This window comes from Lichenostomus cassidix, chromosome 4 (genome assembly GCF_008360975.1).
Source record: "Lichenostomus cassidix isolate B80296 chromosome 4, HeHo_3.0, whole genome shotgun sequence".
NCBI classification, from domain to species: Eukaryota; Metazoa; Chordata; class Aves; order Passeriformes; family Meliphagidae; genus Lichenostomus; species Lichenostomus cassidix.
The window spans coordinates 69707358-69734422 of record NC_139484.1 but is presented as its reverse complement, the minus strand read 5'-3'; the positions used below and the strand labels follow the sequence as shown (position 1 = coordinate 69734422).

At 37.9% G+C, this 27065-nt stretch overlaps 1 protein-coding gene across 3 annotated transcripts in view; it reads left to right on the top strand.

Moving 5' to 3' along the window:
- CLNK (cytokine dependent hematopoietic cell linker) overlaps positions 1 to 27065 on the top strand; it is a 51958-nt gene that overhangs the window by 16239 nt on the left and 8654 nt on the right. The window contains exons 2-14 of one of the 3 annotated variants that reach the window (XM_085059825.1): positions 4728 to 4799; positions 5765 to 5814; positions 9442 to 9476; positions 11865 to 12027; positions 13764 to 13840; positions 14380 to 14425; positions 16627 to 16655; positions 17024 to 17043; positions 18508 to 18636; positions 21570 to 21597; positions 24362 to 24380; positions 25403 to 25466; positions 26579 to 26619. In XM_085059825.1, the coding sequence (XP_084915951.1) occupies positions 4728 to 4799; positions 5765 to 5814; positions 9442 to 9476; positions 11865 to 12027; positions 13764 to 13840; positions 14380 to 14425; positions 16627 to 16655; positions 17024 to 17043; positions 18508 to 18636; positions 21570 to 21597; positions 24362 to 24380; positions 25403 to 25466; positions 26579 to 26619 (773 nt within the window). Of the gene's footprint in view, positions 1 to 4727; positions 4800 to 5764; positions 5815 to 7497; positions 7567 to 9183; positions 9477 to 11864; positions 12028 to 13763; positions 13841 to 14379; positions 14426 to 16626; positions 16656 to 17023; positions 17044 to 18507; positions 18637 to 21569; positions 21598 to 24361; positions 24381 to 25402; positions 25467 to 26578; positions 26620 to 27065 lie in introns of those variants that run through there. The other 2 variants (XM_085059827.1, XM_085059826.1) reach the window with 2 other exon arrangements.

The window sequence follows — 27065 nt, the reverse complement described above, 5'->3', positions numbered from 1 at the left end:
GGATGAGGGGAAATGGCTTCAAACTGAAAGAGGGAAGCTTTAGATTAGATATTAGGAAGAATTTTTTTTAGTGTGAGTGCAGTGAGGCACTGAAATGCATTGAGTATTTGTGGATGCCCCATCCCTGGAAGTGTCCAAGGTCAGGCTGGGTGGGGCCCTGGGCATCCTGGTCTAGGGGAAGGTGTCCCTGCCCACGGCAGGTTGGTTGGAACTAGGTCACCTTTAAGGTCTCTTTCAACCCAAGCCATTCTATGATTACATAATTCTTGCAAAGAGCTGGGCCTTTGCAGCTTGTTACTGGAGTTTGGTACTATAGAAATGTTTCTACTCAACAATTCTAAAATCTGCATTTAACCAGTACAATAATTAATTACAGTTCATAATACTTGTGTTTCTGTGGGGTTGTCTGAACTGATAGTGTGCTGATAGGTTTCTGTATTTACACATAGCATTTTAAAGGTTTCCAGGGAAACCTAGAGCACTCTTTTTGGGAGAAGAGAATCCAAATTAATGTTATCAATCATAATTTCTAAGTAGTTTTGCAAGTGATCAGTTACATAATTTTGCTAAGATAATAGAGCCTTTAATATTTATTATTATGTTCCTAGCATTTACTTTAGGTAAAAAGAACAGAACAAGTCGTCTCCCTCCAATATGGCACACTTGCAGGACTTTAGTAGTTTAAATGCAGTAACCAAAAGAGCATCTGTTTTATGGAGTATTTTTCATAAGTCACAACAGTAAGTACAATGTTGCCATGGATGATCTTATTACTGATTCATAAAACTGACCTTTAAAAATTCAAGGAAACAAAAATCTGCATTTCAGGGCTGTAGTTGGGCTTACATAAAAGTGGTCAGGCCTTAGCCTTGGACCTGGATGATATCTGTATGCCAGTGTCAAAACCGTGATCCTGAACCCCCCGTGATCAGCTGAAAGGTCAAATGGCTCTTCCCTCCCTTCCCTCAATCCCTGCCTGCTGATGTGCCTGCAGCAGGCTGCCCCTGGCTGGGGAAAGATGGAAAGCAAGTCAGGAAATTTGTGGGTTATGATAGACGCAGCTTAGCAAGCGAAGAAAGAAAAAGAAAAAAACCTGAAACAAAACAAGTGGTGTGAAGGCAATCACTGAGCAGTGGCTCTCTTCCAAAAAAGGGAAAATCCTCACTTGTATTTTTTTGCTGAACACATGCTGTGCAGTGTAGGATATCCCTGGGGTTAGCTGGGGTTGGCTGTGCCAGCTTTGTCCACTTCCAGCCTCTGCCCACCCCCAGCCTACTCACTGGGAGGGCAGAAGAGGAAAAAGAGAAAAAGAGAAAAAGAGAAAGCCTTGGTGCTGTGCAAGCATTGCTAACAACAACCAAAACACAGTGTGTTGTCAGCACTGCTCTGGTCACAGATCCACAGCACAGCACCCTACAGACTGCTCTCAGCACAATTTAACTCCATCCCAGCCAGAGCCAGCACAGTGAAAATATCTGACATACATAGGGAGGGAACTTTGCCTCTCCAAAATTCCCACACTTTCCTTCTGCATGTAGTTATAGCATTCAGAAACAGGAATATTTTGGCTCACATTTTGGAAGATCCATGGATGGATATAACCAGCGTGCTAAATTGTATGATCCTTTTGTTGGATAAAGTAGCCCATAAAATATAATACTGACCTCTTTCAATAGTAAGAATTGAAGTGCAAATATGAAATACAAACGTGGTTTTCTCTCTCCACGGGTCTGACAGGTGCCTGCTTTTCAAACTAGGGACTGACCCCCTTCAGATGTCTTCAGTCAGCACAGAGTTGTATACTCCATGTTTTATTCCTTTCCTTCTAGAAAAACTCCTTTTACCTGCAGCTTCTTGTTTTATCCCCATCTGTTTGTTGCATCCACCTATTTTCTCCTGGTTTATGTATCCTTTGGACTGGGACTGACTTTATAATTGTGACTCATCTGTTACAGGACTGTTCCATGATAGGAGCTCTCAAACATATCAGCAAAACCAAATCAATATGATAGAACCTCTCAAATATTTCTGCAAAACCAAATAAATATGCAAATAACTGTAAAAATAAGTCACAACAACACCAGATAATCACAATAATGTTTAAGCAATAAGGAACTGCTTCTGGATATTTTGGGCTAGATTAGACGATTTACAGTCTGTCATGAAGAAGGATTTGACACGAACACAGCAGCAGTGCCTTTGCAATGCAGTAAATGAACGAAACATCAGGCAATATTTAAGTGTTACATGCAAAGTATTGCAGTCAGAGGAGAGCTAGTAAATATGATCACAACAGCTTGTTGTTCCACTGTTGAAATGGAAGAGAAACAACCGAGAAAAGAAGAAATGGACTTTTCTCTCTTTTAATCATCTGTACTTAGCTAACTTTTATTCCTAGCAAGTAAAATTTACCCTGGTAACAATCCCCTTAAATGCTGTGAAATAAATAAACTTTCAAATGGTGTGTCTTAAAATTTACCTAATAATTTCATGACTCTTGGAAATTTTAACACCTTTGAAAAAGACACTTTTATACAACCAATTCATCATAAATTAATCCTAAGTTATTGGCACAGAACCCATCAAGATGAATTCATTTGACTTTAACATAAATGTAATTTCTTTAATGTAAATAAACCAATGCATCATAAATTAATCATAAGTTATTGGCACAGAATCTATCAAGATGAATTCATTTGACTTTAACATAAATGTAATTTCTGTTTCTGTAGGTGCTCCATTACAATTGGTCTGCATTTGACTATGAGTAAATCATCAGTTAAAACGAAGTCTACCCTCACTTTTTCTCCCCAGTATAAGTTCTGGCCACACATAATGTGATTTGAATCTTGAGAGGAGTGGTATTGCTGCCTGTGCCCTAACCTGTACTACCACAAACACACAATTTAGGATTTTGTATCTGGTCAGTCTGGTATGAGTATCATAAATGGAAGAAGTTATAGAACATAGCCAGATAAATGAAATTCTGCCTTTTACTTAAGGAAAAAAAGGTGAAAGTGTCTTAAATTGCATTAAAGAAATCCCACCTTTTTGCAGGAGGAAACAATGTTGCTGTAGCATTGACCAGAGAATTGTGTGAAGGAAAGATGCTTTGGCCCTATGATTAAACACGGGGATTTTAAAAATAACATAGCTGTGTTTTAAAACCAAAATGGTGAAAAATATATATATTCTTTTTAAGCAAGGTGGGTATTGTTGTTAACATAGATCATTCAAAAGGTGCTAAATGTCCTCGTGGTCTCAGCCATGATAAGTTTCTGACAAATCCTGAGCCATTTTTGCTACTAGTTACCAGTAATGTGTATGAAGTTCTGATGGACTCATAGAGATTCCAGTAAAACCTCAGGGCTGCATCTCACACAGAGACAAAAACTACCAAAAACAGACTAAAATAGTTCCCTGCTGCAGGCAAAGGAGAGCCTGCAGAAGGTCATTCTGCAGGTGCATGTTGGGAAATTTGCCACAGGAAGGGGCAGGGAGGAATGAAGTAAATTCAAACACACAAAAATTATGTTCGCTGTGTGTATAATACTCATGCAACAGCCTTTTGCATTTGTAATACAGACTGCCTTGGGGGAGTTGGGGGAAGAGTTTTGCAAGGAATGAAATTGTTCTTTTAAAAGACAAAAAAAAATACATGAATGATAAAGAGCATTGAGATGGCAGAAATCAGTTACCTGTTCGTATTCCACACGCTCCGGAGACATAACACTGCAGTATAGATTTAATGACTTAACCAAAATTCTCTATAGCTATAGCAACTGCTCAAGCATACCTCTCCTGCTAAATCCACAGCTGAAAATAAACATATCTTGTCATTCGTCTAAAATTTGCATCTTCGCATTTGTGGCCTTTAGTATTTCCATAATAAACTGTCTAACATGACAGTCAGAAAAATTCATTAACAACGTGCACATTAAAATATTGATTGGGGGGGGGTGGATTTTGTTTGGTTGTTTGTTTTATATAGGTTTTGGGGCATGTTTATAAAGAAAAACTGAAACCTGATTTGGCAACACTGATTATAGGATCCATGAATATGAATGAGTTTGGGTAGGACTAAGTCCCACAGGACATGACCATCTTTTCAATCCTTAGGAATTATCTGTGAGATAATCTTAATGCTTTTTGCTGAAAGCACTGAAATGTCTGGCAGTCAAAGGTAAAAATGGAAACCAGTTTTGTTTTTTTTCAAGGCTTTAGAGATCAGTATCATTTCACATGAGTAAAATAAGGGGCTCTGTTTCTAAAAGAGGCTCCAGAGCAACTAGAAGTAGAGAGTCCAAGAGAACTGAGCTCTGTTGTTTTGATAGCTACATCGCTGGTGTTTAGCAGCTATTTAGTTTAGTATTGCTATTTTACTAGCAATAGACATCTTGGATGGGTGCCCCTGGGTTTTAATTCCTATTCAGTTGAATTCAGTAAGTACCCAATTCTAATGTAACCAAAACAGTGGATGCAGGAATTCAGTTTCCAGCTTTTCATTCCCTCAGCAGGAAACCGTTGTTCTTTTCCCCAAATAGCTGAAAACAAAACAATCAGGAAAATATTCAGAGAATGAAAATGTTTGAGGTAGAGAAGAAGGTAATCATTTACATACGTGCATTCAAAAGTTTTGAAAATTAGCTTTTGAGCTCTGCTTGCACTCGCATTTCTTTCCCACTTATTGTTGCTCTCTAACAGTAAACTTTGTTCAATTCTGTCAGAGCCAACAGAAAAATTGTAGAATATCACCCAGCAGATTCAAACAGCAGGAAAACAGCTCTGCCAAAAAATAAGTAAGTAAATAAATAACCTTTTAAATCACTGATAAGTAATATAAATAAAAGTTTCATTATTGATGTGTCCATGTTATTATCACACACTCTAGTACACTTACGTGGTTTATAGCCTGCTCACTGAACAGGAAACCACTCAGTTTCACCCTGTGCTCAAAAGCTGCTGCTAACCTAAATTATCTTGTAATTGTAGGAATCGTCTAGTTGAAACTCAGAGGTTTGTGTTGGTATTACCCAAACTTTAGGCAATTCCAAGGGTGGATGCTCAGATGTAGATAAAATGGTTGTGCATTAATGTGATCCCTTAATGTGATCCCTGGCCAAATCTTCATTGCAAAATAACTTTTGATGCTGTCTCTGAATACTAAGTACTGCTACTGCCATGATCCACAAATGTTGCTGGACAGGCTGACACAGAGCTACAGCCCAGTGGGTAAAGAGGGTCATGGTGAGAGAACCAACACCAGAGTAAGTTGCTGTGGCTCTTCCACACCCAATATATGTCATATATTCTCTGTGGCAGAGTAATAGCAGGATAGAAGAATACCACACCTAGCCTAGGGGAAGTGTGATACTCTTTTGGCAGAATGGGAAGGCAGCCACATGGAGTGGCACAGCTGCATGTGGAGAGAATTTTAGTTCCTATCTCCCTGAGGAAACTCATCCCTCCAACAATATACTGAATGTGCTAAAGCATCAATAAGGCTGTTACAATATTTATGTCCAAAATGAAAGTTTGCAAAATGGGTAAAGCTCTCTGCCACAAACTTGGACCTGTAAGTGAACAAAAATATAAGGTTTGACCCAAGATTGTTGAATTTCCAAATCTGCCTAGTCATTTCTCAAATGTAGTCATTATCCTTGCAGCTTTCACTCATTCATTTAAACTGGACTCTTTAAGAAGTTTCATAGAACATTTTCTAATATTTAATTAAGTGGATTTTTTTCTTTTTCTATGTATTTAGATCTTGCCCAAACATACGTGAAGTAATGGATCTGAATATACATCCAAAAGGTAAAATTCTTTCACTGCTGAAAAAGGAAGTACTATAGCATGTCTATTTAGACTACTTATTACTCAGATTCAGTAACAGTCTGTGACAGATCTGAACATGTTATATGAAAAAAAAAATTAAAATAAATTATAGGGAAAAAATGGAAACTAATGGATACCCATTAATGCAGAAAACAAAAAGGTGTTTGCTTTCAGCATGCCCCAAAAAAATTTTGGCTTCATGATGGTATATGCTGAGAAAAGCCATCAATAAGTTATTTTCTTAATGCAGGCTGAAAACATTACCCTGGCTGATAAGGGAACTTTCTTTTTTCCTCTGTTGCTACCTTTAAAGGTCTCCCTTCTTTTCTCTGTTTGCTGTTCCAAAACAACAAGAAGATTACATGGGATCTCTAAATCTCTTTTCATGACAGATTATGGTCAATAGTAAACATTCTAAATCTCTTTTCATGACAGATTATGGTCAATAGTAAACATGTGTTTAAACTACATTAATTTCAAAAGTAAAACGCTGCACTTAAATCAGTGGTAAATGACACTGCAGTACATAACTGTAGCTGAGCTGAGACATTTAATGCAAAGCATATAAAATGATCTAACTCAAAAGTAGCACAACTAGCCAGATAAACTTATTGGATGTACCATACACTTATAGTGTTATGTGAAGTTTGCTTAAATGCATTCAATAGCCATATAATACAGAAGATTTAGATTTAGGGCTGGAAAAAGCAGTTCTGGGAAAAATAAAACCCAGCAATCTATCACTTAACTGCAAATCTTTTATTCTCTGTGGATAGCAGGTCTTAGCACAAATGCCCACCACAACTGGCAGTTATTCACATGCCTTTTACACAGTGTTGGAAGTGAAGCCTGCCTAATCTTTTACTTGGTACTCTAATGAAACCTATATTTTCCAGGAAGTTTCTGCTTGTTTACCTAGCCCCTCCATAGGCTAGAGGAAGATGTCTATATACTTGAACAGGAAAAGGCTTTGCATGGTAAATTTGGATGAGACAGTAAAAAAGTAACTGAAAAGTTCTATGCAGTTCTTTCTCTCAGCATTTCCAGCTTCAGGTTTTTTTTCTACTGAAGTGGTTAGGACACACCCTGTTAGGGTCACAAAGTTTATTAAATCACAACCCACAATTCTTTATCTCTTTCTGCCACTGGCTGAAACACCACAGGTACTGAAAAAACAGCTGTGCATTCACAGACTCACAGAAGCCAAAGGGAACAGATTTACCTTCTGCTTTCCCACTTAAAGGGCTATGTTTTTATGTTGGGTTTTCATGTACAAATTCCTAACCTGTCACCCTTTTAAAGAGACCTTTTTTAGGTCACCATGAAAAGCAGTCAAGGTTGCCACAAAATGCACACTCTGTTTTATTTCCTTGCAAATTAAAGAGCAAATTATTTTTTTTTCATTTTGTCCTTTGACATCAAGCATTCTCTGTCAACCAGCAGAAACACACCCACACATATGCCTTGGAAATATAACACCTTCCTATTACTATAAGTGATATTCTCTATTTATTAATTTCACAGGCAATGCAGCAAAGCAACAAAAAATTTTCAGACTCTAGCCTGTGCCAGCTATGTCTTTAGTTTGTAGTTAAAAAAAAAAAAAAAACTATGCCAGAAGGTCCAGCTGATTGCAATTACCTGGCACAAAGATTCTGTCCTCTTTCCTCCCTGTTCAACAGCCAGAGCTGCAGAAGCCAGAACATTTGAAGATGTCCCTGCTCATTGCAGGTGGGTTGGACTAGATGACCTTTAAGGGCACCTCCCAGCCCAAACTAGTCTATGATACTGTAATAAATTGGATATTCCAGGGTGATAGATAGATAGATAGTAAACAGCAGAAATAGTCTCCCCTTAGGTGGTGAGCCTTTTCAGTGGTGCCTCTTCTAGCACCTAGAGAGAGTGCAGCGCTTATTCTGAAGACCTGACACATACAGCAAGGCTGATGGGGTGAAATATTCACCTTCACTACAAAAATTATATTCTTGAATAACAGGAAGAGTGGTTTCTAGCTGGTTTGCACTCCTCAGCTAGCACAGAGCAAATATTTGGGCACTGACCTTACACAGAGGGCATACCTATGGGAAAGCAGCAGCAGTGCTGCTCCCATCACTGGCCCAGGGCAAAGGAGGCCAAAGAAGAAAAGGAGAGGGAAGGCTGGAGTTCATCCCAACTCCCGTGATTCATGCAGAACAGAAGAGATGACAAACTAACCTGGACATCAAATTGTAAAGTGGTATTGGATAGCAATACATCACCCCAAAGGCTTGTGTCAAACAGTCCCCTTTTGGCATAAAGCCATGAAATGAATGGGTAATAGCATTGATGTTTACCACCGTTATTCATTTTTTATTGTTGAGGATAAAACAACCACCTCTTTTTTATGAACAGAAGTACAAAGGCTGCAAATTAAGACCCTGTCTGACTTTTTTTGGTTCTTATCCTGGTACCACCATTAACTGGGCTTACTTCTGATTTGCACCAATATAACTAAACAGAAAATCAGACAAGAAGCTTGGACAAATAACTCTCTTTCCCTGTCCCCCACAAATGATTCTCTGAGCACAGACTGAAGTACCACATCTATTGAATAAATGAACATTTAATGCCATCTGCTGGGGTATACAAAAATATGCAATACCAAGCTCACAGAACCAGAGCAACAAATGCAAAGAGGGCAGAAACTTTCTTCTTTCAAAACACAGCTGTAAGGGAGGGTTGTGGGATGCTGGCTGTCCTTAACACCCTTCACCACCTGGGTACAAACCTGGACAAGAAGCAGGTATGGTTTTAACTCCCTCCTTGGCATAACAGCTTTTCAGTGCACAATTATCCCTTTCTTCTAAGCATTAGAGCATCCTGTAATTATTTGTTAATGGATGATCTTGACAGAAGAACTTTCATGCTCTGCTTTTGAGATCAGGCCATTATGTACCCAGAGATGCAAGATTTGTAACGTTGCAGGCAGCCTAAGGATTGAAACCATCCTGAACATGAGTACATACTGGGCAAGGTCATACATGGCTGTTTTGCATTAAAGAGTCACTGGATTAAATGCGTAAATCAGGTTAATTGCAGAATTTGGGAGTCTGTGTTCATCAGCTCTTTGGCCCTGTAGCTCAAGCTCTCCTGGCTGTACCATGAGACAACTTCATGGGCAAACAAACACCACTAAGAACAGTTTATAGCCTGAGAGCTCAAGTGTTCTCAATTTGGGGATTTTCTTCAGCTAATAAGAGAACAAAACACGTTTCTATCCACAGGGGGATTTCCAGACCAGGAGTCCCACAGCTCTCACAGTTCTGCACCAAGCAGCAAAACTCAGAAGAGAGAGAGGAGTTCAAGCACATCCTCCTTTGGGTGTTTTTGGTGGGAGGGCTTAGGCATTCTCATGGTTGTGAATCCCATTTCCACACAGCTACTTCCTCATGCATGGTATAGCTCAACTCAAGGATGGACCTGCTTCATCAGTATCTCTAAAATACTGTAAACAAATACTCTAAAATCTGCTGCTAGCAAATTTTTATTCCTCTATGTAAGTTGTTGGCTACCGTAGAATTTACTACAGAATGGGACCTGCTGACAGTTTTTCTCCATTTCATACAGAAAACAGAACTATTCCTGCTAACACCTATCATTCGGTAAGTACCACCTGTTCTTCCTAAAATTTTACTTTTCTTTCACTTCCTGATGTATATTAATATCATCTTGGCTACAATGCTAACAAAATGCAATCGTTTTTTTTTTAATGCAAAATAAGGCATGAGAATTTTGAAATATAGATGAGAACTTTTATTTCATTTTAATGGGATCTAGACAGGAGAAGTGACTCACTTGTCAATTCTCCATTTATGCGTTGAATCCAAAATACAGTTTTATCATAAGATCATGTGAAAATAACAGGAGTCAAGCTGAACAATTATGTACAATAGAATAATTGTAATTTATGTAAGTCATAAACCTCAAGGTTAAATATGTATCCATACAAATGAAAGGTGAAAAGCAAACAATTCACATTTCAATGTCTTCCCATTTGTATCTGAAAGCTGGATTTGAGTTTCAGTTGTGGCATACAAGAAAAGAGTGTAAATTCGTTTTAAATCAGAGAAAGATGAAAATAAAGCACAGGTCTATGTTTAATAATCAAGCTGGATAAATAAAAAAGACTAAAGAAGTTTGATGTAATCAATACTTTGACTGCTTCAGGTTTCACAGCAAGATTAATAAAAATCAGATGCTATATGGTATTAATACCAAATGGCAGCAATAGTGCAGAGCAGAACAAGGAAAGAACCTTCACGAAAATATTTATTTATGCTAAAGCACTTACAGAATTATTTGAAGAAATTTCTGAGACATTAACTGATTGTCTTTGGGAATTCTCCCAAGAGACCTGAGATCCTAAAACGATGGAAAAGAGCAGTGGTAACCACAATTTTTTCCAAGAAAGAAAGCAAATCCTGAGGATTTATTTGGTACCTGGAGAGATTCTTAAACAAAGTCAATTTGAAAGCATCTTTTAGAAATAATAGGTCTGATTGTATAAAGAATTGCTAACGTGAACACAAAGAATATCTCATCAGCTCCTCAAACTAAAAATAATTTCCTTTTCAGCAGAAATATGACCACAATAATGGGAGGGAAAAAAAAAAAAAAACCAGTAAATTTGATATATCTTCATCATTGTTGTAAAGCCTCTGATATTTCCCAGAAGGCAGTGTCACAAGCAGACACCTGGAAACCTGGTCTAGATGAAAATGTATTGGATGTTTGCACAGCTGATTGAAAAAAATAGCCACTCTCAGCCTAGCTGTCAGTAGTCTGCTACTGCCCTGGAAAGAGTTGTGCAGAGAAGAGCCTGAAAACCCAGGTACCCTGCAGGGGTCTGTCTAGGGTGTAGTGACATTTCTGTGAACTGCCATAGAGACAAACCTCACCCTGCAATAAACTGTAAAGAACACTTCTTGTAACAAAGATATGCACAACCTGGAGAGAGTTCACTGGAAAACAACACTGGGGATATGAGATTCAAAATCTTTTGAGTTGGTTGACAAGTGAGAAGACTACAATAAAATATAATTATAGGCATTAGCATAACAAAGGTTGAAATGAAATGGGTAGTAATCAATTTTTTTTAGTGTCCTTGAGGGTAAAACAAAATGGTTTAAATTTTAGCACTCAAGAGAAAAAGCATGAACTGAAAAGGCAGTTAACTAGTGGAAGATGCACCAGGAAGCTACTGATTCCCCATTACTAATGGGAATAAAACAAACATCAAGGAAGATGCAAGTGCATGGGTGCATCTACATTATTGTTAGCAAAATATGACTTCCAGAGGCATGGGTACCCTCAGCTGAGCTCCCTCAGCAGCAATCTCTGCTCTGCCCTGAAGGAAGGCAGCAGTAATGCTCCAGTGAGTGAATAGTGAGGATGAAGGGTGGAGCAGCACTACAGAAAATAGCCTTGAAAATAACTTATTGAATTGAATAGACACATCCAGAGACATTCTGAGTCACCCTCAGCACCATATCTCCATGAACTCCACTGTTCAGCACATACTTGCTTTCCCATTCACTTGGACTGCACATTTGCTAGCACAAATTCCCCAAAACACTGAAATGGTTTTCTTTTGAAGAGTGACATTTGTAATGAGCTAGTTAATATATTCTTGCAAGTAACATATGTAAACAGTCACTACAATACAAATACCACATGGATAATACTATAATAAAAGATACAGTTTAAAATGTCTGCAATGATCATAAAATTAAACACTCTCATTTTATTTTCAAGAGCAGAGTGGCAAAATTCAGAGAGACATTTAAACTGTCTCCCAAATGGCTATTTTATGAATCTAAATTAAAAATTTAGGTCCTCAAACCACTTCCTTAACTATTTTCCAGCTCTTCAGTTTCCATCAGAAAATTTCCCATGCACCAAAATATCTGGTTATGGCAATCATATATTTCCACATTGAAATTATCCTTGAACTTAAATTAATTTGTATTATCTGTATATTTCTTTTTCAGAGCAAATACTTGACAATGAAGGGCGAGAGTGACTTACAGTTTTCCTCTGAGTTATCTGAGGGGGAAGAAGATGGTTATGAGACTGTAAGCTCTTCCATGCTGGAGGCCATCCATTCCTTGAGAATTCTTCCTGCCAAACCTCTACAAGAATCTGAATATGCAGGTAACTTTTCCTGTCTGTGGAAACTGAGCAAAACCTGGAGTTATATAGGAACAGTACACACTTGGGGTTTTCAGATATTTTTTAATTAAATGGTCCAACTGAGAAATAACACTGGCAGGCAGAAACATGAGAAGAGCTTTGTCTGCTTCTTCATACTCAAGTTACCCTGATTTTCATTAGATTATGCTAAATTAATAATTACACACTACTTTTTTAATTTTAATAATACCTTCATGGGATAAATTCTATTATCCCATTCCGTGTGGAATGTGCAAAAAACTGGCTGATCAAACCCACAACCATTTCAGAAAAGCTCACTGCTATTTAAGCCTAGAAACCTTTAAAATGGAAAACATTAAAGATCACACTAAACTTTCCTCCAGATGATAATATTCTTTCTAAGGTAGTATTCTTACTAAAAATGTTCTCTGATGCTTTAAACAGCAGTAATAAGCAATTACTTTGAGTGTATTTCTCAAACATTCTTAACCTTTTAAGGCAGTTGCATTAATCACCTTTTGGTTTACTAAAGCCATTCCAAGTCATATATAATGCCTAAACATACAGAGCCAATTAATATCCCATTTATGGAAGTGAAATGTCATCCTAGCTGTGCATTGCTCAAATCCATTACAAACACTCTAGAGGTTTTAAATCATTAAAAAAGTAGGGGGGAGTCCTAGATGAGAAAGAATGGAAACCATAAACCAAAAAATATCTGAAAATACAGGATCGATATATCTATGAAAGCTTGCTCCAGCTCACATCAAAGTCAGCAAAGACATTTTCTTCTGATTATTGGTGGGAGTTTGTTTGCTGTCTAAACAAATAGATGGCTTTTAAAGTAAGTTTATCAGTGCATGAAAGGATCACAATCAGTCTCAACAACAAGATATTCTACATATTCTACATTATGTTCAAAGACTAATTTGTCCATTTTATTTGGAAATCTGAAGTGAATCCCAAATACAGTTTTTATCTTGGTTAGTAGTAAAAACTTTCAGTTACCAGTCAGCATCTTTTGTCATTTATGTGAGACTGTCCTGAAATAGCCAAAAGACATAGTTTTTGTTTTGTGATTTCAGATAAAACACATTAAACAAAAAGCTGCTTTTTGCCCTTGTATTGTGCCCAGTATGTGGCAAGATACAAGAGTGAGGAAAGGATTGGAAATGTATTTCAAAAGGGTAAAATTCAATGCTAACATTTTTCCCATCTTTTCTAGAAAAATACCAGTGCCCTTGAGACGTAAAATTAATGACTGAAAAACACATGCTAGCATACAACCTGTGCATTTCTTTTTGATGGCCAGGGATGCAGTTTTTATTAGAAGCCAAAGGAAAAATTTAAATACTCCCCAGAGAATAAAACCCCTACAACCCTCGCAAAACCAGAACAACACAACAGCACTGTCAAAAGCAAAGGGTCAAATGAAAAACAAATTCAGTAATGTAACCACAGTTAAGGTCAAATGTCTGCCTTAACTGTTTACCAGCTTATTAAGACTTTTTTTGTAACCACAGTGAAGAGGTTAACCATAAAGCTATTACCAGAGTCATGTTTCTGTCCTCAATGCAGCTGCTAAAATGGCGGTTAAGTTCCAAAAAAAAAATTTAAAATATTATAAAAATGGCAAGACCTGACTCGAAAAGCACATTTTGAACATTAAAACCACTTCTTCTTAAAACATCATACTACTGAATTACTCAGGCTTGATTTTTCTTCCTCTTTTACAGACAAACGTTGCTTAAGGCCTTCAAGCACCACTTCCCCAACAAGTGAAAAGCCATCTCAGCCCCTTCAATACTCAGCTGTGAGTAAAGACACCAAACCTTATTCACCAGCAGATTTCCCCTTTCCTGTAACATCCCCCAAAGTGCCGCCTATTTAAAGCCTCAGCCACATCACATTCATTTGTACAAGGCCACCCAAGTTCCTGGGAGCTGTTCCTGTTTCACTTTGCATGGATGTCCCTTGCTTTCACTGCTGGGGCTTTTAGAGGCATCCCAGTGAGGAGCAGCCTTTCACTGGCCATGACTTCACGGGTGGTGGCTTGTCGCTGTTGAGCCGCTAGCAGAGAAGAAATCCCCAGATTCTCAGCGTGGCATAGAAAAAGAACTTTATTATTTGATTTCAGCTTATATAGACTTTTCAGAGGTCACCCAGATTGGTCAGCCAGAAACCTCCCCCTAGGCCTGACTGGCCAGGCCTGAACTGTCCAAATCTCGAGACACTGTAACAACAACATCCAAACTTTATCTTTGTTTATAAAACACAGGAGAAAGTTCTCATGAGAAAAACTGTGCTAACCACAGTGGCTAACATCACATCTTTGTTTTGGTTTATCTACAGATTCGCGCTTTTGATCCGGAGGGGAGCAGAGTGCCAAATGTAAGAGGTATAATAAAAAAATCTACATGGTTCTGCAAACAGAAATATTAATTGCTACTTCCATATTTAGCTTTTGTACATAGGCAGAGGTACAGGCAATGGAATAGACACGGTTTTCAGAACAGCATCTGCTTTCCAAAATAATCATATTGCAAATTTTGCAGTACTGTTTCAACCATCTAACACTGAAGTAATTATTCACATAATGAGATATATTTTACCTCAGGTGGTCCCTGTTCCTCCAGGGGGAGGAAAAAAGCCCTTCATTTTAAAAATCAGATTTTCCTATTCACTGTATTATAAGGACAGAAGGGTTAGGGAGAAGGCTATGTCTTCTGAACCCTTCCACCAGAAGGCTGCAAGTTCCCTGCTACGTTTTACTTCTAACAATGTCCTGCTTTTTCACTCCCTATCCCTCTCAGGCTTTTGCATAAACTAAAGTTTGGTTCATTAGTAAAGCATAAACTAATAACTATTTTTACATAGTAATACCAACTTTAGCAATTCCCACTAGGGATTTACATCCTAGGATAACAATTTGCAAGGGCTGTCTGACAATGTTCACCTACTAAGAATATGTTAATTGTGTGGTAAATCACCTAGCATATCTTTTCTCTCTGCTGCTTTACCTTTAACTGTAAATTTGCTCCAAAATCCTTTAATTTTTGTCACAAACGTACCTTTAATTTTTGTTTGTTCTGTTTTGTTTCTTGTGGTGAAATCGCAACAGACTGCTATCTTATTATTCAAGAACCTAATGAAATGTCCAGATATTAAATCTTCTGACTGATAGTTTTACTCAGTAGTAAGATTATTTTAAAAGTAGGTTTCTATACACGTTTTTATATGTAAGTTACTTTAGATGTAGCAGTACGCCATGAAGTCAACTACTAAAGTATTAAATATCTAATTAGCTCTGAAGAGAAATTATATTTTTTATCTTGCTATTTTCAAGTCTTTGAACCATAGGGTAAATATGGTCAAAAAGACTGCAATTGCTAAGCCAAGAAAATGTGGTCTTTTCTGTGTTTGCTGAAACAGCTGATTTTCAGAAAGTATTATAATTTGATCAGCCAAAAAAATAACTCAGGGAATTCCATGTAAAACAGCATTTGGTTTTTTTTCTTCTTATTTCATACTATAGTGCAAAATATAGGGGCAAATAATTCCTACAGATGATGAGAAACTAAACCCCATAGAGTTTGAAAATGAAAGGTTAGATTGATTCTTGCGAGCAAATCCCCATGTAGCCTGGGAAAAAAGCTGAACTGAGATAAATTCGAGTAAGCCAGCTTCAAAATCTGCAGAAATCAGAAGGCAAGGACAGTTTGCCAGTTTATCTAAAGCTTCAAATTCCACCAGGATTGATTAGGTTGGATTTACATGTCTCCATGTGAGGTGTGCTGATGTTAAGATGAACCAAAGCCAGTACAGGTAAGTAAATTAAACTCTGGAGTTTGAGAAGGTAACTGATACATATCTGTGGTACTTCCTGAGTGAATAGTGCTTATAGAGGACATCATTATTTTTAGATAGTAATGACAGTGTTTTTAAATATAGCCTAACATTTTTTCTCATGCCCAGTGCTATTTAGTGGCCTTGCCACAAGATGGCATGAACAGCACAGAAGACTTTTTGTCAGCGCTATTTTCTAGAAATGTTAAACATTTAAGGTATTATTATTTTATTCAGCGCAAACTGTTATGGTTTATTGAAGGAGAAATTGAGATCTGTTCCATCTCCTTTTCATTAGCTAGGACTTCAGCATGTAGAACTTAGGACAATATTTTCAATATCAAAATATATATTGTGAAAATAAAATAAGATTGTTTTATTAGTAAGATCTTAATTTAAATAATCAGTCATATTTTAGTATATTTGAAAAAATATATTTGATTTCATTGGTTTTCAATATTTTTTTTATTTCAATTAAAAATAAAAACAGATTTAAAAATGCATCCCTAACTTGATAAGCATACACATACATAAAGTCTCTGAAAAATATTTGAATTAACAATACCTGAATAAATATCACCCTCAAATGTTTTGTTTTGAAAGCCAGAGCAGAGTTCTGGAGGTAGAGCCAAGGGAGGGCAAGGAATGGGGCTGGACTGCCCATAGTAATAACAATACCAGAACAAAGCTGTAATCACATTTGTGAATTTTATGGGAAGCACTCTACTAACAATTATTAATAATTATTTTCAGGAGAAAGAATAAAAATACATGGATACAAGGTAAGTGGAATCTCTCATCAATTTAAGTTTTTACAGGTAATTTTGCCATTTTGCTAGCACTAACTAAAGGAAAAGAGGACTCCTATCTACAGTCCCACATTATCTCACTTTCATTCACAGTTCATGAGGATGTATTTTATTCTAATTATGTCTACTATTATGTCTATAATTATGTCTATTATTTCTTTTATTTATTTTATGGTTTCACAATGGCAGGTTAAAACATGATGTTTTGTGCTACACAGCACATAAACCCTTTGATTCTTGACACAGGCATGTCTACCTAATCTAAATTCTTCACATTTCTTCCTAGTAAACCAAGGGGGGAAAAAAGGCTTACAGAGATTTTTGTTTCCTCTCTTTTCCAGGAGCCTACACCTCCCCCACGGTAAGACCACATCAGAAATCACTTACCTGTGTTCCCTGGGGAACTCAGTGCTAATGAGCTCACATCCATCTGTACTGCTCATGGTAATGAGGGGACTGGAAGGGAGCCAGCATCCTTTGACTGCTGCCTCTCTTTGGACTTCGAGGTGCTGATATGGAATTAAGGAGAACAAAACAGGAGCTCTAAGTGTCCATAGCAGGAGCTCAGGCCTGTATCCTCAAAACCAACTTGGCTATGCCCACAGATAAGTCAAAAGCCTACAAATATTGGATGTGGTTCAACCCAGATATGAATTGCTGGGGGAAAAAAAGTATTCCATCAATTTGATTGGTGCCTTAGGCTCTGTTCGCTGTGATAATATTGACTTCATTCTCACTTAAATTGATTTGCCAGTGCTCTTTGCTACACATCTAAATCACATCTAGAAATCAACTGGAATATTTCCACTTACTCCCACAGAAAATTGACCAAGCTCTGGTCCACAAATATATTTTTCTATGATATGCCCACAAATGAAAAATTATTCACTTCTTCATTTTGTCAACCTCAAATAATAACTGCTATAATTTAAAAAACATCCTTCCAAAAGGTCATTTAGGAATGACAAGCCTCTGCCTCCATGCCTACACTGACTGGCCTAAAAGCTATAACAAATTTTAAAATATGATTAACATTACATATTCAGATTTGACACTAAAAAATACTAAATAGCATAAAAGGGCAGTATAATTTCACAAATTAAAAACTGTAATAGTGCAGAAATAAGAACATTCTCAATCCATCATTCTACAAAATTGCACTATTTGTTTCTGTTTGCATTATGGTGGCCAGAATGGCTCTTAATTCTCTCACTTGACTTAACTTGGGTATGTACTCTGCAAACACACAAGGCTCCCTCCCCAGGAGCCCATGGCTGAAGGCAGCTCTGCCAGGTACCATGAGCAGACCTCCAGTTTTGTCCAGCCAACCTCTCCATGCTCCACCTTCCAGCTGGAGCTGGGCTGTGACTGCTTAGTCTCAGAGCACAGGCAGGGTGTGCCCACATCTGCCAGAAAACACCAGGTCCACGCTGCCTGTGAGTTTTCTGGAGTGAAGAACATTTTTTCCTCTGTATCTGAAACTGCAGTGTGTTCCCTGGCTGAACCATGCACTCAGCCATGCCCACCCAGAAATACCCACATGGCAGAGCTGTGCTTGGCACACACTGGTGAGGCACACAAAAGCAGTACTGAGTGGCACACAACATGGTGCAGTAATGTCATGTAAATGTAGAATTTTATTCAATATTACTATTGCTATTGAAGGGCCCTAAAGAGATCCTGAACCTGAGCTTGGCTCAGCACAAATACATTGAAATACTCTCAGAGTATTCCAGTCTCTTACTTCCAGAATTTGCACTTACAACAGTCCCTACACCTACTTTATTCCCTAGTAGCTCTTCACGTTCTCCTTTGACTTTTCTAGGCCTCTGAAAATGCTGCCAAAGCAGTATCAGCCACTTCCTCCAGAGCCAAGAACAAGTGGCCAGGTCTTTCACAAGAGGAACACACTCAGCCAACATCCCACCTTTCCAATATCAGCAAAAGTCACAAGGTACAGTGCATTCCTCGTCTTCATTCCCCGAGAATCAAAACACTCTCGCTGCTCAAACCACAAGATTTTACTTCCATCACACCTCTGCTTTTACTTAAGATTGTTATTCTTTAGACAGCTGTGAATAATTGAGAGAAGTGGTATTTAGTGTAATGTGACACTAGCTTTTTTTTTAAAAAAAAAAGAACTGACAAAATAATGGTAAAGGAGTAGAAAAGTAGACAGAATTTTCAAGAACACTTTGTTTAAGGTTTGTCCTGTTTTTTTCCTTAATAACATTTAGAGGTCTTCCAACCACTTTTTAGTAGAAAAAATGCTATTTACTTAGCACAGTCTGTGAATTAAGTGATGGGGAAATACATTGACTGCACCAGAGATACTGAAGTACACTCCACATCCCAAGCACATTGCATTCAGCAAAAGAAATTATTCCTCTGGAGCCAGAAGTGTGGATTCTGCCCATGAGACCAATGAATCCAGACTACAAACCACTCTGTGCTCTTTCTGTCTCACACTCCTCAGTCACACAACACCCATGGTCATTCAGCACCCTGACATGGCAGTGAGGATGAGCCACCTGAATGACAAACCACTGTGTCCAGCTGTCTGACCCAGCACATGCTTTCTGCAGGTTATGAGTCTGGTTGATGTTCTCACACAAGTACCTGGTCAGATGAGCACATCCATTCACTGCTCACTGCCATGTAACCAGATGTGCAGTGCTCTTGCTGTATGACCAAAATGCACATTCATAATGGGGGATGGTGTTGGACACATGCTGGGAAGAGGAAAGACACAAATCCAGGGGCCACAGGGTATGAAGTTCAAATAAATCTTGACAAAAACCTATAGCAGCCAGAAGATGTGTCAATCCTGTCCATCCTTCCTTAAATGACTTCAATTTCACCTCATCAGGATGGAATTTTGCTTCATTTCACAGAGGTCACTACAAATCCCTTGGGGGAAAATTAAGCTTACAAATGAAGGAAATAATCTTTTGCTTAAAGTTAAGTATATATTTAATGAGTGGGCTATAATTATGGGTAGTTGCAGTGGGGTTTCTTTCCCAAATGGTGCTTAAATTTTTTCATGGATTAGGTTCCAAAAGCTGTTGGTTGCTAGGACTTTTTTATTAATATGAAGTAACTTCATATTCAGATGCAACACCTGACACAGAGCTGCAAAGTTCCAAATCCCATGACTGATCCCCTCCCTTGGTAGGGCAGCACACAGATTGAAAGCTTTGTGAGAAATGTTATAATCCATGTTGCCAGCAGACATCAGTGTGCAGAGCACTTGGATTTGAAAGGTCCTATTATAAAGCCAAATTCTGTAATAATAAATACATGTCATTTCTATTGTACTAGGGTTCTAATCACAGGTGTTAGAAAGCAGTGGCAAAGAATTAAACCACACATGATCTGGGGAAGGCACTTGACAAATTTCCCACCCAAGCACTTCACTCAAAATGTTTCTCACCCACCTTCAGTCCAGTTACAGCTTTGTAAGGAGAAAACATGAGCTGCAGAGGGAAGGAGTATGGCACTACAGCTCACAGTCCTTTGCTAGAGTGTAAGAGTGTCCAACCACAGATGTGATTTAGGAGTGCAAGTCCTGTTTTCCAACAAGATTTGGAAGACTTAGAAAATTTAACACATCATTATTTATACACTCTATAAATAGCCTTATTAAAAAAAAGAGAGGCATGTGCAGAATCCTGGAATGATCTGCTATGATTTAAACCTTTAAATGTGGTAAGCAGGCCATGCAGGGGGATGTCCCTTGGAGGTGGAGGCAAGCCCTGCAAGCACACCTTTCATGTCACTGAACTTTACCATGCACCCAAATCCTGAATATGGGCTTTCACACAGCAAGTAGTGGCCCTGCTAACAAATTGCAGAGGCTAACACAAAAGCAACTATCCAAACACAAAACAGCTCCTCTCCTTTCTCCTGCTTTCCTGAAACTTTCCCCAAAGAGATCATTCCCAAATCTTTTGCCTCAGGCCTCCATGCTGATTGATGTTTTCAACACAGACATGAGGAAGAGAGCTCTTGTCACTGTTGGTAAAAAGCTCCCAGGGTTTTCTATACCCAATCTTCCTTTTGTGTTTTCACTGATTGATTTAGCCAAATATCTCACTGTCATATTTTTTCAGTTCAGGAGATAGGCTAAACAGGGACTAAATCTCAGAGCCTTCCAAAAACTAGTAGATGCTTATTCACACCTTATGTTGCTAAATAACTTGTAAAATCTGGTTCTCTGTCTCTTTTATTATGATACATGCTGCTAAAAAGCATAAGCTTTCGTCAAAACCAGAACATCTAACAAAACACGTCAGACTCAATTCCTTGGCCATTTTAGGAGGCAGAATATTTCCTTCCCAGGAAAGGATGACACTCCTGTTGCTCAGACATATTGAAGGCAGAAAAATACCTAAACACCTACTTCTATCAGGACCATGAGGAACATTCTCCATTCCTCTTTCCCTGGTTTGCACCTCCTTTCCTCTGCACTTTCCATGCTGCCTCTGTGTTTCATTTTTAAAACTCTTCATTCTTCAAGGAACTCACTTCCATTTATAGCTGACTCTAAAGTGTGTAACAAGATCTTTTGGCATGACATGAAAAGTGTTGAAGCTGATACTCCTATCTCTTCTTCCCCTCCTCCCAGTCCTTAACAAAGTTGTCTTATACCATGAGTTCAGTGGATGCTCTTCTTTATTTAAGGAAGTCCAAAACCTTCTCCTGAAAATAATTTATGTAAGAAAATAACCAGCCTCTGAACTTCTCTAGCAGTAATAAAATCCTTCCCTTGTCAAGGGCTGTTAGTTTTCAGTGATGATGTAATCAAAATATTTAAGTGGCTTAATACTTAAGTGATTTTTATTTTATCATAATTAAATATTTTGCATATTATTCTTTCTTTTCCAGACATCCATCTGTCAAGGAATCAAATGATGTAAGTATTCATCTTTGTATATATTAGGACCATGAAATCCAAACACATTCCATGGCTACAGAGCCTCTCTTGTAATTGCACTTTAGCCTATTGGATAAAAAAACCTGTAAGAATCATATTAGCTTTGGGTCATAAAAGTGAACACCTTTAATGCACATTTCAGTTTCAATACTGCTACTTTCTGAATGGGGGAAGTTCCTCAGTTTGTTTGCAGAAATAAAAATAGGTATAGTGCAAAGCTACCTGTCTGACTGTCCACATAAAAATGTCTCATATCTGTCTGATGTAGATGCCTGTGAAGAGGGAGCAGCAGGAGACACTCCTCCAGACAAACAGCAGTTCCACATATATTTTTACAAGCAGAAAACTGAAATTATAAGGTCAATAGAGGAGTGTAATAGCATTAATGTAATATAAATATTTCAAACATAAGATGACCCATTTCAATAAATAACAAAAATGGACAAATTTTTAATACAGTTTTAACAGCACCTCCTATCCCTCAGCTTCCTTTTCCCTCTCCTTCTCGTCTCACTTTCTACTCAGACAAATGAAATAAAGCAGAGGAAATGGTTTTAGCAATAAGGGAGTTCAGTTATGACAAGCAGTTTCCTATAAAACTAATTAAGATATACAGTACCTAAAATCATGCAGATGATTTAAAGGATGTTTGTGATATTTGGAGAAAGGTTATAATTTATAGCATTTTGTAGTTCTTACTGAATGTTTTGGTTACTGCACTAATGTGTTCCTACTGAAGTGTTTTTAATTTTTTTCTCAGTAAAAGGAACAGAAGAAAGGAATCTGTCATAGTCAATCCCAACTGTTTCCTTCCACAGCAAGTTGTAGCACACATCTACAGATGAGTCTGGATCTGACTTTTAAATCCATTGAGTTTTCCTTCTCTACAGTTCTGACTGGGAGGCTGTCCCAAACCTCAGTCCTCTCAGGGTTAGAAACTCCTCTAGTGTGAAAGATGGTTACAAAAACATGGTCTGATAGCAATATTGTAATTGTAATTAACTTAATGCCACAAAAAATATATATTGGCAAGAAAGATAATACTTTAACAAAAAAAAAAAAGCTTTGTCTTGTCCTGGATACTGACCCATTACAAACCAAATATGAAAACACTCGCAAGAAAAATAAATCTCTTACAGCTGTAATTAATGTTTCTAGTTGGACACTGTACAGCTGCACAAATTCCTCAGCTTTTTACAGGCTCTTAGTTTGGCTACACCTTAGGGAGAGAAACACTGTGTGTCTCATGACATGGAAAAGATAAAATTTAATTTTGATCACTTCCCATTCATATAAAGACCTAAATAGTTTCTGTGTGACCTGAAGGAGAAGACAGAGTGTGCCTTTGTCAGGGTTTCAGACACTGAATATCAGGTCAATGGGTTTGAGAGAAGGACAGCCCTTCACCTTAACTCAGGCAGGCTGCAGGAAATGGTACTGAGGAGCCTGTGAAATGGGAAAGGACAAAGGCAAAATCCTTCCCAAGAACGAGCTAAACCCTCTGCTCAGCTCAGAAACACCTGGGGACCAAAGGCTGAGCCACTGGTGTGTCCTTGATGGCCAGAAAGGCCAACAGCATATCAACAGAAGCATTGCCAAGAGATCAAGAGATTCCCTTTCACTCATCACTCATTAGACAACATGTGGAGTAGTGGTCAAGGCTGAAGCTGAGAGAGAGGAGAGGGTCAGCAAGGGTCACCAGGACAGCCTGGGAAATGGGGCTGGGCTCCCTTTGCCTAGAGGGGACAGCCCTGGGGGAACCCAACAGCTGCCAGGCAGTGTCTGAGAAGGCAGAGCACAGCACTCTACAGAGCACACAGTGGAAGTATAATATGCAAAAATCTTGAAATGATGATGGTTTCAACCAGAAAGAGGGAAGAACAATTGATTATGAGGGTACTGGAAGATGTTTCCTCTGCATTCTGGAAGGTTTGCAAGACCCAGCTGGTCAAAGCTCTGAGACCCCAGGTCTCATCTCACACTTCTGCTTTGAGCAGGAGCTTGGACCAGCACCTGCCCAGGTCTTCTGCAGCCTGAATGAGACTTGAAATTTCTAAATAATAGGTAAACATAATTGGGGAAGTAATTTATCAGGAAGGTTCAAAGTGCAACATTTATAAAGAATAAACTATTCTTCACTTAATATTTATGTATTATAGTCATAGACACATCAAATTAACTAACAAAATAATTGTTATTCCTATGTGAATCAAAATAATTCAGAAATACAGTGAAAGTTTATGAGTTAAACTCTGGTCTTTAGAAACCTGTCTATCATTCTTATTTTTAACATAATGTGCTGGATTAAGACTCTCCACACAGTGATTTTGAATGAAATGACTGCCATGACAGTAAAAATAATTGTGCTGTCAGTTTAAGAGCCTGAAAAGATGTGATTGATTTCAATATTTGATTATGGTTGGCTGGAGAGACGTTATCCAATCTCTTGATATAATACAAGATCAAGGAAGGAAAATCATAATGTAACTTAAACTGATACACAATAGTCATCATGAAATAGTGATCTTTGCAGATGTTCACTTACACCCCTAAAAAGTTCAATTCTCATTGTTGCAAGTGGACTGAGATCAGCATTCAGCCCAAGTTTTAGAGAAAGCAATCAGGTATGAATGACTGAATGTCTATAAATTGTTTTGAAACTGGCTGACAGTTGGGTCTGCTGGGGTAAATTCAAGTTACTGATCCAAAGAAAAAATATTTACTATGTTATCATTTTATATAGGCACCTGGAAGAGAGCAAGGTCAGTATTCAATATTATGATAATAATTTGTTGTCTTTCCTTTATATTCCAAAACTAAAATATTCTATCATTAAAATTCTAACTGAAGCAAGAGACATCCCCCACGTATACATCTGCTGAGAATGGAGAGAGTTAGTAAGAGAGACCTCAACAGCTGCTGATGAGCAGCAGAAAAAAGAATACTTAACTTGGCCTTAGCTACACCTGCTTGGGGCTAAGCAAATTTTTGTCCAAAGCAAATGTCTTAAGGTTTTGGGAAAATAAGAGTTTTTGTGCCTAAAAAACCAAAAGAAGGATGTCCAAAAAAGATCTGCACAAAGGACACCACCCTTCTCTCAGTCTTGCTGTTCTACCAGTATTTGAGGGTGAGAATTTTGAAATAAAGTTTTCTAAAAGCTCTAAGTTTTTTAAAAGCTCTAGGTTTTTAAATCTACAAAAAAAAAAAAAAAAATTAACACGTCAATTGTTTAGATGTACATACAGCTTTGAAAAAATGGCTTAAACCACTCACTGTGCCCATGTAAAACAATGTTACTCCACAATACTTTGAAGATAAATACATGTTACGAGGCTTTTATGCTGTTTACACTTTATGTTAATGACTTCATCATTTTCTCTGGCATTTCCTTTTGTGGCTTAAGGCACCATTTCCTGATTTTCAGCAAGAAATAGTATTGACTGCATTAATAAATTCAATGCCTATCCTGTCCTATAAAAAGGAATTATGAACTCTCCACATACTTCTAGTTCAGCATTCTACATTATTTACTATTATGTGAAGCCATATTTGGCAACAGCAAACCCTGTAACATCCCCATGTAACATCCAGTGCTAGCAGAAATGTTTCCCACTGAAATCATTAGCTGACTCATTCAGCCACACTGATTGCAGCCCTCTAAGGTTTTCTGTTGAACTGCCTCACCCTCATGGATGAATGTAGTTAATTTCTTTCACAGTCCTTGCTAGATACTGTCAGTCACACAAAAGAGGAAATAATGAGTTCTTATCCTTTTTACGAATAGTTACAAGTTTGGGGAAGAAACCTGAAGTATCTTTTCAAGCACAACAGCATGCTCCTCAAGCCAGGTAGGAATATAAGAATTTCATGAGTTTGTACTGAATGCTTCAAGGACTAAATATTCTGCCCTAGACAATAATTATTCACTATGAAATAACAGCAAGATGATATCACTTTCTGATGCCATGCAGTGATATATTATATTTTGTCCTGATGTATGACAAGAACCATCTTTGGGAATTGCTTTCAAGCTATTGTAATTGCACAGACAATTTTTATCTTTAATAGCAAGCTACTGTTTCTGCTGCTATTTCTGTGATAGGGTGTTAAATATACTGTAAAAAGAAGCTCTGCAATCTCCAGCCTCAGCATTTCCTCTCCCCCTCATTTTCTATTTTTACCCCCAAAGGATACACACCTGGCTTTTCAAAGGCCAATTATTCTTCCATAGAAATCTTCCACAGTTAGTGCTATTTTGCTTTTCTAACCGACACAAATCTTTCTTTTCTAAACATCTTTAATCTATTTTCTCCTGAAATATGCAACATTCCCCAAAACCCAGGAGACAGCATAGGAAGTATACGAATGATTTAACAGCTTTGCTAGACAAATACAGAATCTCTCATGTAGCATTGTTTACAACTAGGGCATTTCTCTGAGATAGAAGTATTGTATGAGTAAATATGACCATATTGGTGACGCCTAGTATTGTTTCTTTTTATTACTCTGTTATGTGAAGTTACTTGGTCAATGTTCTCCCCTGTATAACAGAACAAAATACTAACTGGGCACTCAGGAGTGGTCTAGAAAATCAGGCAGGGAAGAACTGCTCCCTGGGTCTGCCTATCATGGGACACCAGCTGAAATTAGCAGGGAACAAAAGTAAACTGTGCTTCACTACACATGCAATTAAAATGTGGAACTCTTATGGAGAGTGAAAAAAAATGTATACAACTTGAAAAAATGGCTGGTGAAAATTACGGCAGAGAAATCTGTTAAAAGACACTAAATAAAAAATTGCCACCCAAAACCTGGGAAAGCCCAAAGCTGGCATCAGAAAGAGGAAGGGATAGCCTGGGGAAGCGCAGCTATGTGTTGCTCTCTAATTTGACTCTTACACTGCCACTAAAAGAAATATTTTTCTGACGTTACTTTCATTACTTTCATTGCTTTTTCCTAGCCCTCAATGTACAAGGAGCTCTAAAAACATTTGCACAGCAGGTAAGAACCAGAGATTGCTTTGAAAGCCAAACTAAACATGGAGAAATAAGATTAAGAAAGAGATTCAGGTCGCTATGCTTGCATGTCTGCAATGTTTTCAATGTACTTCCTACTGTCTTTAACTACATAGCATACTTTTACTCTCCCATTAGTGCTGCTGCAAATGCCCTTTTTTATCAGAAAAACTAACCTCCTAAACTGTGCTAAGAACCTATGAGTGCATAATACAAACTTATGGTAAAAGAAAACACCACCAGGAAGAACATATGGACTTGCACTATTTGTTCAGATCTTCAGATTCAAATTAACTTTGGTTGTTGCCAGGCTAACCAAGCCCACCTCCCCAGCTTTGTTTCATAGCCTCATTCGGGGGCTTCCTCCATTGAGCTGCTTCCTTCTTAATCTGGGGTGCAATTCCACACTGTTCTCTGGATATCTACTAAAAA